Source organism: Aegilops tauschii, chromosome 2, assembly GCF_002575655.3.
Source record: "Aegilops tauschii subsp. strangulata cultivar AL8/78 chromosome 2, Aet v6.0, whole genome shotgun sequence".
NCBI lineage: Eukaryota > Viridiplantae > Streptophyta > Magnoliopsida > Poales > Poaceae > Aegilops > Aegilops tauschii.
In genome coordinates, this window is record NC_053036.3 from 405,121,605 (window position 1) to 405,139,670 (window position 18,066).

The window sequence follows — 18,066 nt, forward strand, 5'->3', positions numbered from 1 at the left end:
CGCCTGTTGAAGAAACATATGATCTTAATCCATCACCTATTGAAGAAACTCATGGTCTTGATAACCCGACACAGGTAGTAAAGGTAAATTCTCTCTATAGATATGATAAAGCCGAAATCCCTCCAACTAAGATTGCTAGCCAATGCTTGGATGAGTTTGATAATTTTATTGTCAAACAAGAAAACTTCAATGCTTATTTTGGTAGAAAATTGAAATACAATGCTTATATGATTGAACACTTGGGTGATTATATGTCTAGAGTTAAAGGTGAACATAAACTCATTAGTAAACATGCTTCTATGGTTACCACTCAAGTAGAACAAGTACTTAAAGCTCAAAATGATTTGCTTAATGAATTAAACAATAAGAATAATGATTATGCTGTTAGAGTGGCTACTAGAGCTGGTAAAATGACTCAGGAACCTTTGTATCCTGAAGGCCACCCTAAGAGAATTGAGCAAGATTCTCAGAGAAATCATATAGATATACCTAGTCCTTCTAAAAAGAAGAAAAATAAAAATGATAGGACTTTGCATGCATCTAGTGAACCTATTGCTGAACCACCTGAGAATCCTAATGATATTTCTATTTCTGATGCTGAAACACAATCTGGTAATGAACATGAACCTAGTAATAATGTTAATGATGATGTTCATGATGATTCTCAACCTAGCAATGACAATGATGTAGAAATTGAACCTGCTGTCGATCTTGATAACCCACAATCAAAGAATCAATGTTATGATAAGAGAGACTTTGTTGCTAAGAAACATGGTAAAGAAAGAGAACCTTGGGTTCAGAAACCCATGCCTTTTCCTCCTAAACCATCCAAGAAAAAGGATGATGAGGATTTTGAGCGCTTTGCTGAAATGATTAGACCTATCTTTTTGTGTATGCGATTAACTGATATGCTCAAAATGAATCCTTATGCTAAGTATATGAAAGAAATTGTTACTAATAAAAGAAAGATACCGGAAGCTGAAATTTCCACCATGCTTGCTAATTACACTTTTAAAGGTGGAATACCAAAGAAACTTGGAGATCCAGGAGTACCTACTATACCATGCTCCATTAAAAGAAACTATGTTAAAACTGCTTTATGTGATCTTGGAGCCGGTGTTAGTGTTATGCCTCTCTCTTTATAACGTAGACTTGATTTGAATAAGTTGACACCTACTGATATATCTTTGCAAATGGCTGATAAATCAACTGCTATACCTGTCGGTATTTGTGAGGATGTGCCTGTTGTAGTTGCAAACGTTACTATTTTAACGGACTTTGTTATTCTTGATATTCCCGAGGATGATAGTATGTCTATTATTCTTGGAAGACCCTTTTTGAATACTGCAGGGGCTATTATTGATTGCAACAAAGGCAATGTCACTTTTCATGTTAATGCTAATGAGCATACGGTACACTTTCCGAGGAAACAACCTCAAGTTCATAGTATCAATTCTATTGGAAAAATTCCATCGATTATTTTTGGAGGTTTTGAGTCTCCTTTACCTACTATCAAGAAGAAATAAGATATTCTTATTATTGGGGATGTGCATATCCCCGTTGAGGTAACATAGTGTTATTCGAAATTTCTATGGTTCCATGTTATTCGGAATGAGTTGTTAACAAGACTTGATCAACCTTGTTAGTGGATTCCTTTTGATGAGCATGAGATGGATGAAGTTAGAAGGCACAACCTTCTGTACCCTCCTTCTACTTTCTGTTATTTAGTTGAAATAAAGTAAAATAGCATTTTTCTATCAGTTTTTTGAATTATGTGTGCAATATAAGAATACCCCGAAAATAAAAGTTCTCCAAATGCCCTGCCAATTTAATATGATTTTTTCTGGAATATTTGAGAATATCTGGCACTCAAAACACAGCAGGGGGAGCAAGCACCTGGCCACGAGGGTCCAGGGCGCGCCCCCCTGCCTCGTGGGCCCATGGTGGCTCCCCTCCACTTATTCCTGCACCCACACACTTCTTCTTCCTCCCAAAAAATCACCATCCAGCTCAAGCACGAGTTCTAGCTCATTTTGCTGCGATTTTCGATCTCCTTGCTCAAAGCACCTCTCACAAAACTGCTTGGGGGGATTGTTTCTTGGTATGTGACTCCTCCATTGGTCCAATTAGTTTTTGTTCTAAGCTTTATTCATTGCAAATTTGTGCTGCCTAGGTGACCATGTTCTTGAGCTTGCATGTCAAACTTATATGGTTCTAAGTAGTTCTAATGCATGATATAGGCTCTAGGCACTTGTAGGAGTAGTTGCTATCAATTTTATTGAGTTTGGTTCACTTTTGTTTGAAGTTACTAAAATTTTCAGAAATTTTTCAGTGGAAGAAATATGCTTAGGAAAATGTACCAAGGTGGTTCTTCAAGGAAGTAAGGACCCAGGCTTGCAATGTGTGATGCTGACGATTAGCCACCAAGGAACGCCCCAGTGCGGCCTTGTGAATGGCCTTCAGAGGACTTTATGGATCGAGCGGGAATCAAGGAAGAATTTAATGCATATTTGCGTAACGCCGATCTTGTCAGCTTCGAGGCAGAAAAGTGCCCCCAGTACCACTATCTCACTAGTTCCTTTGTGAGGAGGTTTGAATATTCATCTTCACGTTGTTGAGAGGAATGAACTGCCTCTCCAGTATCGCTTAATCTTTGACAGACGTCGTGATGTCCATATTACTCTCCCTGCTCCTGCCTTCTTTGATTATCAGGCAAAAGGAAGACATTTTATTACCAGAGAGGAGGCAGATGAGTACGAGAGGAGGGCGGAGGCAGCTCGCCGTCACGCTGCAGCTCAGGAGGCAATAGCCGCTGCATCTCAGTACGACCCCAGTTACAACTATGGATATCCGCCAGGCCATCCGTGGCAATAAACCAACTTAGGCCAAAAGCCTAAGCTTGGGGGAGTACGTATTTCCCACCGACATTACATTTATGTTCACACACACTCATTGCTAGATGTCGGTGCTCATACTCTTTCACTGTAATATCCATGCTAGTTTATTTTCCTTTTTCTTGCTTTCTTCTTGTGTGTTTAATAAACCTTAAGAAAAACCAAAAAAATTAGTGTAGCTTTTAGTTAGTTTACTTTCTTGCTGTAGTAGTAATAATTAAAAGAAAACCCAAAAATATTTCCCGTTCTTCTTTTGCTTGTTGGGAGCTTTCCCATGTAAATAGTTTTATTTCTTTTCTTTTCTTTGGGGGTCGATAGGAGAAGATCATGATGAAATTGTTGAGGTGGCTCTTATATGCATTATTGTTGATCTAACCAAGAGCCCATATTGCCTTGTCTTCTCCTGTTTATTGAATGCTCGCAGATTCCAGCTTAGTCCAATGCACGTGCACTCTTATTATTTTCACATCGTTCGATCGTGCAAGTGAAAGGCAATTATGACGATATATGATGGACTGACTGAGATGAGAGAAGCTGGTATGAACTCGACCTCTCTTGTTTTTGTAAATATGATTAGTTCATCGTTCCTGATTCAGCCTATTATGAATAAACATGTTTGCAATGACAATTATAGATTATAGTTGCTTATGCCATGCTTGATTAGCTATGACTTATAATGGTTTACCTTGCGTGCCAACATGCTATTAAAATGGTTGTGATGTGGTATAGTGGGGTGGTATCCTCCTTTGAATGATTTAAGTGACTCGACTTGGCACATGTTCACACATGTAGTTGAAACAAATCAACATAGCCTTCACGATATTTATGTTCATGGTGGATTATATCCTACTCATGCTTGCACTCAATGTTCATTAATTTTAATGCATGTTCATGACTGTTGTCGCTCTCTAGTTGGTCGCTTCCTAGTCTTTTGCTAGCCTTCACTTGTACTAAGCGGAATACTGCTTGTGCATCCAATCCCTTAAACCCCAAATTTATTCCATATGAGTCCACTATACCTTCCTATATGCGGTATCTACCTGCCGTTCCAAGTAAATTTGTATGTGCCAAACTCTAAACCTTCAAATGAAATTCTGTTTTGTATGCTCGAATAGCTCATGTATCAACTAGGGCTGTCCGTATCTTCCATGCTAGGCGGGTTATTCTCAAGAGGAGTGGACTCCGCTCCTCACTCACGAGAAAATGGCTGGTCACCGGGATGCCCAGTCCCATGCTTTATGTAAACTAAATCAAAATAATTGCAAACAAAACTCCCCCGGGGCTGTTGCTAGTTGGAGGCACTTGTTGTTTTGAGCAAGCCATGGATTGATGCTTGTTGGTGGAGGGGGAGTATAAACTTTACCATTCTGTTTGGGAACCGCCTATAATGAGTGTAGCATGGAAGATATCGCCATCTCTCGGTTGTTATGTTGACAATGAAAGTATGCCGCTCAAAATATTATTTATCTCTGCTTTAAAATCGAGCTCTGGCACCTCTACAAATCCCTGCTTCCCTCTGCGAAGGGCCTATCTATTTACTTTCATGTTGAGTCATCACCCTCTTATCATAAGCACCAGCTGGAGAGCACTGCTGTCATTTGCATCCATTACTATTAATTTATATTGGGAATGACTATGACTGAATCTCTTTTACCGTGAAATTTCCAGTCAGTCCTTGATCTTTAAAGGTGCTCTGCATTTATGTTTTGCGGTCTCAGAAAGGGCTAGCGAGATACATCTTGTTATATCATATCATGATTGTTTTGAGAAAGTGTTTTCATCCGAGATTTATTATTATTGCTCGCTAGTTGATTACGCCATTGACATGAGTAAACATGAGACCTAAGTGTTATTGCGAATGTGGTTAGTTATAATCTTTGCTGAAAACTTGAATGTTGGCTTTACATATTTACAACAACAAGAGCAAACAGAGTTTGTAAAAGTTCTTCTTTATCACTTTCAGTTTATCAACTGAATTGCTTGAGGACAAGCAAAGGTTTAAGCTTGGGGGAGTTGATACGTCTCCGTCGTATCTACTTTTCCAAACACTTTTGCCCTTGTTTTGGACTCTAACTTGTATGATTTGTATGGAACTAACCCGGACAGACGTTGTTTTCAGCAGACTTTCCATGGTGTTATTTATGTGCAGAAACAAAAGTTCTTGGAATGACCTGAAACTCCACGGAACATATTTTTGGAAAATATTAAAAATACTGGAAGAAGAATCCACGTCAGGGGGGCCTCCACCTGTCCACGAGGGTGGGGGGCGCGCCTGCCCCCTTGGGCGCGCCCCACTGCCTCGTGGGCCCCCTGACGCTCCACCGACCTCAACTCCAACTCCATATATTCGTGTTCGGGGAGAAAAAAATCAGGGAGAAGGATTCATCGCGTTTTACGATACGGAGCCGCCGCCCTAAAACCTCCCGGGAGGGCTGATCTGGAGTCCGTTCGGGGCTCCGGAGAGGGGAATCCGTCGTCGTCGTCATCATCAACCATCCTCCATCACCAATTTCATGATGCTCACCGCCGTGCGTGAGTAATTCCATCGTAGGCTTGCTAGACGGTGATGGGTTGGATGAGATTTATCATGTAATCGAGTTAGTTTTGTTAGGTTTTGATCCCTAGTATCCACTATGTTCTGAGATTGATGTTGCTATGACTTTGCTATACTTAATGCTTGTCACTAGGGCCCGAGTGCCATGATTTCAGATCTGAACCTATTATGTTTTCATGAATATATGTGAGTTCTTGATCCTATATTGCAAGTCTATAGTCACCTACTATGTGTTATGATCTGGCAACCCCGAAGTGACAATAATCGGGACCACTCCCGGTGATGACCATAGTTTGAGGAGTTCATGTATTCACTATGTGCTAATGCTTTGGTCCGGTACTCTATTAAAAGGAGGCCTTAATATCCCTTAGTTTCCATTAGGACCCCGCTACCGCGGGAGGGTAGGACAAAAGATGTCATGCAAGTTCTTTTCCATAAGCACGTATGACTATATTCGGAATACATGCCTACATTACATTGATGAATTGGAGCTAGTTCTGTGTCACCCTATGTTATGACTGTTTGCTACCTCTTGAGCACTGCATTGGTTTTCCCTTGAAGAGGAAAGGGTGATGCAGCAAAGTAGCATAAGTATTTCCCTCAGTTTTTGAGAACCAAGGTATCAATCCAGTAGGAGGCTACACGCGAGTCCCTCGCACCTACACAAAACAAATAAATCCTTGCAACCAACGCGATAAGGGGTTGTCAATCCCTACACGGTCACTTACGAGAGTGAGATCTGATAGATATGATAGGATAATATTTTTGGTATTTTTATGATAAAGATGCAAAGTAAAATAAAAGCAAAGTAAAAAAGCAAAGGAAATAACTAAGTGTTGGAAGATTAATATGATGAAGATAGACCCGGGGGCCATAGGTTTCACTAGTGGCTTCTCTCAAGAGCATAAGTATTTTACGGTGGGTGAACAAATTACTGTTGAGCAATTGACAGAATTGAGCATAGTTATGAGAATATCTAGGTATGATCATGTAAATAGGCATCACGTCCGAGACAAGTAGACCGACTCCTGCCTGCCTCTACTACTATTACTCCACACATCGACCGCTATCCAGCATGCATCTAGAGTATTAAGTTCATAAGAACAGAGTAACGCCTTAAGCAACATGACATGATGTAGAGGGGTAAATTCATGCAGTATGATAAAAAAACCATCTTGTTATCCTCGATGGCAACAATACAATACGTGCCTTGCTACCCCTACTGTCACTGGGAAAGGACACCGCAAGATTGAACCCAAAGCTAAGCACTTCTCCCATTGCAAGAAAGATCAATCTAGTAGGCCAAACCAAACTGATAATTCGAAGAGACTTGCAAAGATAACCATTCATACATAAAAGAATTCAGAAGATTCAAATATTGTTCATAGATAAACTTGATCATAAACCCACAATTCAACGGTCTCAACAAGCACACCGCAAAAGAAGATTACATCGAATAGATCTCCACGAGAGAGGGGGAGAACACTGTATTGAGATCCAAAAAGAGAGAAGAAGCCATCTAGCTAACAACTATGGACCCGAAGGTCTGAGGTAAACTACTCACACTTCATCGGAGAGGCTATGATGTTGATGTAGAAGCCCTCCGTGATTGATGCCCCCTCCGGCGGAGCTCCGGAACAGGCCCCAAGATGGGATCTCGTGGGTACAGAAGGTTGCGGCGGTGGAATTAGGTTTTTGGCTCTGTATCTGATCGTTTGGGGGTACGTAGGTATATATAGGAGGAAGGAGTACGTCGGTGGAGCAACAGGGGGGCCACGAGGGTGGAGGGCGCGCCTGGGGGGGTAGGCGCGCCCCCTACCTCGTGGCTTCCTCGAAGCTTCCTTGACTTAGGGTCCAAGTCTCCTGGATCATGTTCGTTCCAAAAATCACGTTCCCGAAGGTTTCATTCCGTTTGGACTCCGTTTGATATTCTTTTTCTGCGAAACTCTGAAATAGGCAAAAAAACAGCAATTCTGGGCTGGGCCTCCGGTTAATAGGTTAGTCCCAAAAATAATATAAAAGTGAATAATAAAGCCCAATAATGTCCAAAACAGAAGATAATATAGCATGGAGCAATCAAAAATTATAGATACGTTGGAGACGTATCAAGCATCCCCAAGCTTAATTCCTGCTCGTCCTCGAGTAGGTAAATGATAAAAACAGAATTTTTGATGCGGAGTGCTACTAGGCATAATTTCAATGTAATTCTTCTTAATTGTGGAATGAATATTCAGATCCGAAAGATTCAAGACAAAATTTAATATTGACATAGAAATAATAATACTTCAAGCATACTAACTAAGCAATTATGTCTTCTCAAAATAACATGGCCAAAGAAAGTTCATCCCTACAAAATCATATAGTTTAGTCATGCTCCATTTTCGTCACACAAGAATGCTCTCATCATGCACAAACCCAATGACAAGCCAAGCAATTGTTTCATACTTTAGTAATCTCAAACTTTATAAACCTTCACGCAATACATGAGCGCGAGCCATGGACATAGCACTATGGGTGGAATAGAATATGATGATGGGGGTTATGTGGAGAAGACAAAAAAGGAGAAAGTCTCACATCAACGAGGCTAATCAATGAGCTCTGGAGATGCCCATCGATTGATGTTAATGCAAGGAGTAGGGATTGCCATGTAACGGATGCACTAGAGCTATAAATATATGAAAGCTCAACAAAAGAAACTAAGTGGGTGTGCATCCAACTTGCTTGCTCACGAAGACCTAGGGCACTTGAGGAGGCCCATTGTTGGAATATACAAGCCAAGTTCTACAATGAAAAATTCCCACTAGTATATGAAAGTGACAAAACAAGAGACTCTCTATCATGAAGATTATGGTGCTACTTTGAAGCACAAGTGTGGTAAAGGATAGTAACATTGTCCCTTCTCTCTTTTTCTCTCATTTTTTTGGGCCTTCTCTTTTTTATGGCCTTTCTCTTTTTTTTATTCCTCACTTGGGACAATGCTCTAGAAAATGATGATCATCACACTTCTATTTATTTACAACTCAATGATTACAACTCGATACTAGAACAAAGTATGACTCTATATGAATGCCTCCGGCGGTGTACCGGGATATGCAATGAACCAAGAGTGACATGTATGAAAGAATTATGAACGGTGGCTTTGCCACAAATACTATGTCAACTACATGATCATGCTAAGCAATATGACAATGATGAATGTGTCATGATAAACGGAATGGTGGAAAGTTGCATGGCAATATATCTCGGAATGGCTATGGAAATGTCATAATAGATAGGTATGGTGGCTGTTTTGAGGAAGATATAAGGAGGTTTATGTGTGAAAGAGCGTATCATATCACGGGGTTTGGATGCACCGGCGAAGTTTGCACCAACTCTCAGTGTGAGAAAGGGCAATGCACGGTACCGAAGAGGCTAGCAATGATGTAAAGGTGAGAGTGCGTATAATCCATGGACTCAACATTAGTCATAAAGAACTCACATACTTATTGCAAAAATCTACAAGTCATCAAAAACCAAGCATTACGCGCATGCTCCTAGGGGGATAGATTGGTAGGAAAAGACCATCGCTCGTCCCCGACCACCACTCATAAGGAGGATAATCAAAGAACACCTCATGTTTCAAATTTGTTGCATAACGTTTACCATACGTGCATGCTACGGGATTTGCAAACTTCAACTCAAGTATTTCTCAAATTCACAACTACTCAACTAGCACAACATTAATATCACTACCTCCATGTCTCAAAACAATCATCAAGCATCAAACTTCTCTTAGTATTCAACACACTCATAAGAATTTTTTACTAATCTTGAATACCTAGCTGTTGGGAAACGTAGTAATTTCAAAAAAAATTCCTACGCACACGCAAGATCATGGTGATGCATAGCAACGAGAGGGGAGAGTGTTGTCCACGTACCCTCGTAGACCGACAGCGGAAGCGTTATCACAACGCGGTTGATGTAGTCGAACGTCTTCACGATCCGACCGATCAAGTACCGAACGTACGGCACCTCCGAAGTTCTACACACGTTCAGCTCGATGACGTCCCTCGAACTCCGATCCAGCCGAGTGTTGAGGGAGAGTTTCGTCAGCACGACGGCGTGGTGACGATGATGATGTTCCACCGACGCAGGGCTTCGCCTAAGCTTCGCGACGGTATTATCGAGGTGTAATCTGGTGGAGGGGGGCACCGCACACGGCTAAAATATCGTATATCAAGTGTGTTCTTAGGTGCCCCCTTGCCCCCGTATATAAAGGAGCAAGGGGAGGCCGGCTGCATATGGGGCGCGCCAAGGAGAGGGGGGGAGTCCTCCTCCTAGTAGGAGTAGGACTCCCCTTTCCTAGTCCTACTAGGAAAAGAAGGGGGGAAGGAAAGAGAGGGAGAGGGAGAGGAAAAGGGGGCTGCGCCCCCCTCTCCTAGTCCAACTAGGACTCCTCTGGGAGGGGGCGCACCACCTCATGACTGCTGCCCTCTTTCTCCCCTCAAGGCCCACTAAGGCCCAATACTTCCCCGGGGGGTTCCGGTAACCCTCCGGCACTCCGGTTTAATCCGAAACTTCTCCGGAACACTTCCGGTGTCCGAATATAGTCGTCCAATATATCAATCTTTACGTCTCGACCATTTCGAGACTCCTCGTCATGTCCGTGATCACATCCGGGACTCCGAACAACCTTCGGTACATCAAATCACATAAACTCATAATATAACTGTCATCGTAACTTTAAGCGTGCGGACCCTTTGGGTTCGAGAACAATGTAGACATGACCGAGACACCTCTCCGGTCAATAACCAATAGCGGGACCTCGATGCCCATATTGGCTCCCACATATTCTACGAAGATCTTTATCGGTCAGACCGCATAACAACATACGTTGTTCCCTTTGTCATCGGTATGTTACTTGCCCGAGATTCGATCGTCGGTATCTCGATACCTAGTTCAATCTCGTTACCGGCAAGTCTCTTTACTCGTTCCGTAATACATCATCCCGTAACTAACTCATTAGTCACAATGCTTGCAAGGCTTATAGTGATGTGCATTACCGAGTGGGCCCAGAGATACCTCTCCGACAATCGGAGTGACAAATCCTAATCTCGAAATACGCCAACCCAACAAGTACCTTTGGAGACACCTGTAGAGCACCTTTATAATCACCCAGTTACGTTGTGACATTTGGTAGCACACAAAGTGTTCCTCCGGTAAACGGGAGTTGCATAATCTCATAGTCATAGGAACATGTATAAGTCATGAAGAAAGCAATAGCAACATACTAAACGATCGGGTGCTAAGCTAACGTAATGGGTCATGTCAATCACGTCATTCTCCTAATGAGGTGATCCCGTTAATCAAATGACAACTCATGTCTATGGCTGGGAAACATAACCATCTTTGATTAACGAGCTAGTCAAGTAGAGGCATACTAGTGACACTCTGTTTGTCTATGTATTCACACATGTATTATTTTTCCGGTTAATACAATTCTAGCATGAATAATAAACATTTATCATGATATAAGGAAATATATAATACTTTATTATTGCCTCTAGGGCATATTTCCTTCACTAGCATATTAGGATTATTTAAGCAAATTACCATGCTATTTAAGACACTCAAAATAATCTAAGTGAAGCATGAGAGATCAATAGTTTCTATAAAATAAATCCACCACCATGCTCTAAAAGATATAAGTGAAGTACTAGAGCAAAACTATATAACTCAAAAGATATAAGTGAAGCACATAGAGTATTCTAATAATTTCCGAATCATGTGTGTCTCTCTCAAAAAGGTGTGTACAGCAAGGATGATTGTGGTAAACTAAATAGCAAAGACTCAAATCATACAAGACACTCCAAGCAAAACACATATCATGTGGTGAATAAAAATATAGCTCCAAGTAAAGTTAGCGATGGAAGTAGACGAAAGAGGGGATGCCTTCCGGGGCATCCCCAAGCTTTGGCTTTTTGGTGTCCTTAGATTATCTTGGGGGTGCCATGGGCATCCCCAAGCTTAGGCTCTTGCCACTCCTTGTTCCATAATCCATCAAATCTTTCACCCAAAACATGAAAACTTCACAACACAAAACTTAACAGAAAATCTTGTGAGCTCCGTTAGCGAAAGAAAACAAAAGACCACTTCAAGGTACTGTAATGAACTCATTCTTTATTTATATTGGTGTTAAACCTACTGTATTACAACTTCTCTATGGTTTATAAACTATTTTACTAGCCATAGATTCATCTAAATAAGCAAACAACACACGAAAAACAGAATCTGTCAAAAACAGAACAGTCTGTAGTAATCTGTAACTAACACAAACTTCTGGAACTCCAAAAAATCAGACAAAATAGGACGACCTAGAAAATTTGTTTATTGATCATCATCAATTGGAATCAATATTTTATCACGTTCTGGTGATTTTTAACAATTATTTTCATGAACAGAAAGTTTCTGGAAATTTCTGCAAGATCAAATAACTATCATCCAAGAAGATCCTATAGGTTTAACTTGGCACAAACACTAATTAAAACATAAAAACACATATAACCGGAGGCTAGAACAAATATTTATTCCTAAACAGAAGCAAAAAGCAAAAAACTAAAAATAAAATTGGGTTGCCTCCCAACAAGCGCTATCGTTTAACGCGCCCTAGCTAGGCATAAAAGCAAGGATAGATCTAGGTATTGCCATCGTTGGTAGGCAATTTTTCAATGAGACATCTATCATCCTTAGAAATTTCTTTCTTTTTAGTAATTATCAAACTTTTAGGAACAAGATCGAAAAAATCATTTGTAGCAAATGGTTCCTTAATGATAGCAAAAAGATTGGGGTGAATACTTATAGATTTAAGATCCGCAGTTTCCTTACTAGAGGATTCACCCTTATTTTTAGGAACATACGTAAGCTTGGCAATTTTAGTCGGAGGACTTGGAGTACTCTTTACGGAAGAAAAAGCGGTTCCCAAGTTGGTAATGATACCCTCAAGTTTATCGATTCTAGTGGAATCTTGATTTATTCTTTCATTAACTATGGGTTCCTTCTCCTTAATATTTTTCAAAGTGACTCCTACCTTAGATCCATATTGGGTAATTTGGTTGTGGATATTTTTATCAAGATTTTCAATTAACTCTACGGTAGCAACTTTATTTTCAATAATTTCAAGTCTTTGCATTACATGCTCCAAAGCTAACATAGTTCCATTAACCAAAAGAGGTGGAGAGCCAAATAAATCTATCAGAGCATTATAAGAGTCAAAAGTATGGCTACCCAAGAAATTCCCTTCGGTAATGGTATCAAGAATATATCTATACCAAGGATTAGCGCCTACATAAAAATTGCGGAGAAGAACAGAAGTAGATTGCTTCCTAGTAGATCTATTTTGAGCATTGCAAATTCTATACCAAGCGTCTTTCAAATTTTCTCCCTCCATTTGTTTAAAATTGAGAATTTCATTTTCGGGAGACAACGGAGAAGATAAAGGACTAGCCATAACGAAAGCAAACGGAAAAAAGGCGAACGAAAAAAGAGATGGCGAATAAAACGGCAAGGGTGAAGTGGGGGAGAGGAAAACGAGAGGCAAATGGCAAATAGTGTAATGCGGGAGATAAGGGTTTGTGATGGGTACTTGGTATGTTGACTTTTGCGTAGACCTCCCCGGCAACGGCGCCAGAAACCCTTCTTGCTACCTCTTGAGCACTGCGTTGGTTTTCCTTGAAGAGGAAAGGGTGATGCAGCAAAGTAGCGTAAGTATTTCCCTCAGTTTTTGAGAACCAAGGTATCAATCCAGTAGGAGGCTACGCGCGAGTCCCTCGCACCTACACAAAACAAATAAATCCTCACAACCAACGCGGTAAGGGGTTGTCAATCCCTACAGGGTCACTTACGAGAGTGAGATCTGATAGATATGATAGGATAATATTTTTGGTATTTTTATGATAAAGATGCAAAGTAAAATAAAAGCAAAGTAAAAAGCAAAGGAAATAACTAAGTGTTGGAAGATTAATATGATGAAGATAGACCCGGGGGCCATAGGTTTCACTAGTGGCTTCTCTCAAGAGCATAAGTATTTTACGGTGGGTGAACAAATTACTGTTGAGCAATTGACAGAACTGAGCATAGTTATGAGAATATCTAGGTATGATCATGTATATAGGCATCACGTCCGAGACAAGTAGACCGACTCCTGCCTGCCTCTACTACTATTACTCCACACATCGACCGCTATCCAGCATGCATCTAGAGTATTAAGTTCATAAGAACAGAGTAACGCCTTAAGCAACATGACATGATGTAGAGGGGTAAATTCATGCAATATGATTAAAAAAACCATCTTGTTATCCTCGATGGCAACAATACAATACGTGCCTTGCTACCCCTACTGTCACTGGGAAAGGACACCGCAAGATTGAACCCAAAGCTAAGCACTTCTCCCATTGCAAGAAAGATCAATCTAGTAGGCCAAACCAAACTGATAATTCGAAGAGACTTGCAAAGATAACCATTCATACATAAAAGAATTCAGAAGATTCAAATATTGTTCATAGATAAACTTGATCATAAACCCACAATTCATCGGTCTCAACTAACACACCACAAAATAAGATTACATCGAATAGATCTCCACGAGAGAGGGGGAGAACATTGTATTGAGATCCAAAAAGAGAGAAGAAGCCATCTAGCTAATAACTATGGACCCGAAGGTCTGAGGTAAACTACTCACACTTCATCGGAGAGGCTATGATGTTGATGTAGAAGCCCTCCGTGATTGATGCCCCCTCCGGCGGAGCTCCGGAACAGGCCCCAAGATGGGATCTCATGGGTACAGAAGGTTGCGGCGGTGGAATTAGGTTTTTGGCTCTGTATCTGATTGTTTGGGGGTACGTAGGTATATATAGGAGGAAGGAGTACGTCGGTGGAGCAACAGGGGGGCCACGAGGGTGGAGGGCGCGCCTGGGGGGGTAGGCGCGCCCCCTACCTCGTGGCTTCCTCGAAGCTTCCTTGACTTAGGGTCCAAGTCTCCTGGATCATGTTCGTTCCAAAAATCACGTTCCCGAAGGTTTCATTCCGTTTGGACTCCGTTTGATATTCTTTTTCTGCGAAACTCTGAAATAGGCAAAAAAGCAGCAATTCTGGGCTGGGCCTCCGGTTAATAGGTTAGTCCCAAAAATAATATAAAAGTGAATAATAAAGCCCAATAATGTCCAAAACAGAAGATAATATAGCATGGAGCAATCAAAAATTATAGATACGTTGGAGACGTATCACTGTTACATGATGAACCACATCCGGCATAATTCTCCATCACCGATCCAATGCCTACGAGCTTTTCACATATTGTTCTTTGCTTATTTACTTTTTCGTTGCTACTGTTACAATCACTACAAAACCCAAAAATATTACTTTTGCTATCTTTACCGTTACTTCCATACTACTTTGCTACTAAATAATTTGCTGCACATATTAAGTTATCCAGGTGTGGTTGAATTGACAACTCAACTGCTAATACTTGAGAATATTCTTTGGCTCCCCTTGTGTCGAATCAATAAATTTGGGTTGAATACTCTACCCTCGAAAACTGTTGCGATCCCCTAAACTTGTGGGTTATCACACCCCGTCCGGCCCTTCGACCGTGGAGATGATTGGGTCGAATCAGAGGCTGATAATTCATGGATTCCACCTGGGTAAGCATCGTTTTCCTCTCAAATTGATTAGGAGATCCGTAAATTAGGCTGTATTTGACCACCGTTGGCGTGAATCAGCGCAATTTATCTGAAATTTTTCAGCCTAACTGCGCCCTTTATCTTATTTCAATCGAATAGGGTTGATCCTGCACTTGCTTTTCGGCTGGTGGTTAGAATGGAAACTAGCGAGCTGAGCTGCGTGGAACTAAATCGTGTGTGATTTCTGGATTTTTCTATCCTAAAGTGGTAGAAACCAGTGTTCGTTCAGAGATTTCCGCGAGGCACTCTGTTGTGAGTATCTGTGGAGCCCTGTCGATGCTGTTGAACTGAGATATTTCGACAGTATCGAGCAGAGATTTCTCCCATTAACTTGTGATGAGCATCTGGGATTGCTATTTAGTTTGAATGCTGACAGCTGTTTCGGTAAAATCCATATCGGTGTGCTTCAGGCACGCAAACAACGTATCCCGAAGGGTGTTCAGACATCATCTGTCTCTGCTAATAGCGAGCTTCCTCGCACTCCTTGTAGGTCGAGACCAAGTAAACCTAGTGGTTCTGAAAGCCACAACATGTCGGCTGCCTCTAATTTTGCCACTTCTCCTCTCCCTTCTGCACCTGATGTAGAAGTAGATGCAGAGCCTGACGAGGAAGTGCCTCGACATGATGATGAGGATGAGATTCTATTCCCTGAACTGGTAGATAGAGTCAGTCAATAGGCAGTGGAAGATCAATATGCAGAGGAGCCTAGCAGCCATGCTAGATTTGATTACACTAATGATGAAGAGAGGGAGGAGAACATCGACTCCTTAGTTTTAGAAGAATATGATGGTGAGGACATGCCAACAATTGAGTGGAACAGGGAGAATCCTGACCTTACTCCAGGAACCGTATTCGAATCGATGGTGGACTGTCGTAATGCAGTGACTACATATTGCATTCACACTGAAAACTCTTATGAGGTTGATAGGAGTGAGCCAGGAAGATTCACTGTTCATTGCCCTTATGATAAGTGTAGGTGGAGGTTGCATGCATCCACTATGCGAAAGAGCAAATTGATTCAGGTATTACAACTGAATATTATTATCAGATTATTTATCCATTCTATATTCAGATCATGTGTACTGCTTCTTAATTGTACTTGACATCATTTTTCATTTTGTTTTAGATAAAAAGCAACCCACACGGGCACACTTGCCCACCTGGAGGGGGAGGGGGAAAGGAAAAATCTAAGCTTGCAAAGACTAGGTGGGTGGTAGATACAATCTTGGATTGGGTGAGGGAAACACCAACAATTGGTCCAACAGCACTCCATGGGAAGCTATTTGAGAAGTACAAGATTAATGTACAATACATGAAGATTTTCTATGCTAAGGAAAGGGCTCTTGATAGGATTAATGGTCCATGGAATGAGAGTTTTCAGTTGCTTTACACCTTCAAAGCTGAAGTGGAGACGGCTAGTCCAGGGAGTATTGTAGAGATTGACAAGCATACAGTTAAGTACAAATTAAAAGGGAAGGCAATAGAGAAGGAGTGCTTCAGGAGGGCTTTTGTTTGTTTCAAGGCTTGCTGGCAGGGGTTTCTGAATGGTTGTAGGCCCTATTTGGCTGTTGATGTGACTGCTTTGAATGGAAGATGGAGAGGCCAGCTAGCAGCAGCTTCTGCAGTTGATGGACACAACTGCCTATTCCCAGATGCATTTGGTGTGTTGGAGGTAGAGAGTGAGGAGAGTTGGATTTGGTTTCTGCAGCAGTTGCGCAACATTATAGGTGCACCCTCAGGTTTAGTTATACACACAGATGCTTGCAAGGGTTTAGAAACTGCAGTAGAAATTGTATTCCCTGGAGTGGAACATAGGGAATGTATGCGACACCTAGCGCAGAATTTTAAAAAGAAATTCAAAGGCAAAGTTTATGATGAGAATCTATGGCCAGCATCATACACATGCAGCTTGAGGAAGCATGAGCACCATTTGAGAGTGTTGTATGCTCATAATCCTTTGGTGAAGGAGTACATGGATGAACATCATGGAAAGCTGTGGTCAAGAAGCAAATTCAATGAAATCTGCAAAGTAGACTATGTGACCAATAAGCTCGTTGAGTGTTTCAGTGCAAAGTTCAAGTCAGTGAAAGGGCTTTTGTTGTGGCAAGCATTTGATAAGATCAGGCAGATGATCATGGTAAAGATGGCTCTTCGTAAAAGAATTGCAGAAACACAATATGTTGGCCATCTTATGCTCCCATCTCTGATTAAGGCATTGCATGCCAAGGCAAGAGGACTAAGAATGAAATGCATTCGATCGTTGACATACGAGGCTGAGGTGACATACACTGACAGTAAAAATAGGGAATGGAGATATCCAGTGAACCTTGCAACCAATGAATGCAGCTGTAGGCAATGGCAGATCCGCGGGAAGCCGTGCATACATGCCCTGCATCTCATGACTATTATTGGAGGTGAAGATGGTGAAGGTGATCAGTATTGCTCTGAATATTTCTCTGTTGCCAAATTTAGGGTTGCTTATGCTGAAAATGTGCCTGCACTCTTGGGAAAAGACCAATGGAACATAGTAGACCCAGGGTTCAAACTCCATTCTCCTGTACTGACTAGACCACCAGGAAGACCAAGGAAAAACAGGATAAGAGCTGGTGAAGAGGGTCGTGTAAAAAAACAGCGTAAGTGCAAAAGATGTGGTATCTTAGGGTATCTTTACCTCCGGACCATTCCGGAACTCCTCGTGACGTCCGGGATCTCATCCGGGACTTCGAACAACATTCGGTAACCACGTATATCTTTTCCCTATGACCCTAGCGTCATCGAACCTTAAGTGTGTAGACCCTACGGGTTCGGGAACCATGCAGACATGACCGAGACGTTCTCCGGTCAATAACCAACAGCGGGATCTGGATACCCATGTTGGCTCCCACATGTTCCACGATGATCT

The 18,066-nt window shown here is 41.5% G+C and overlaps 1 protein-coding gene across 1 annotated transcript; it reads left to right on the plus strand.

Annotated features, from left to right (window-relative positions):
- The first annotated feature begins 16,162 nt into the window (after nt 1-16,162).
- On the plus strand, nt 16,163-17,692 carry LOC141041068 (uncharacterized). Its single transcript, XM_073507179.1, has 3 exons — nt 16,163-16,186; nt 16,291-17,593; nt 17,637-17,692. Exons 1-3 carry the CDS (start codon nt 16,163-16,165, stop codon nt 17,690-17,692), a joined length of 1,383 nt encoding a protein of 460 aa, XP_073363280.1.
- The last annotated feature ends 374 nt before the right edge of the window (nt 17,693-18,066 follow it).

Bases quoted from the DNA above. Each gene is read 5' to 3' on its own strand.
- LOC141041068 (XM_073507179.1), top strand. From the start codon at position 16,163: ATGCGAAAGAGCAAATTGATTCAG. The intron at 16,187-16,290 runs GTATTACAACTG...ATTTTGTTTTAG, and splicing joins GAAAGAGCAAATTGATTCAG to ATAAAAAGCAACCCACACGG. The intron at 17,594-17,636 runs GTGATCAGTATT...TGCCAAATTTAG, and splicing joins TGGAGGTGAAGATGGTGAAG to GGTTGCTTATGCTGAAAATG.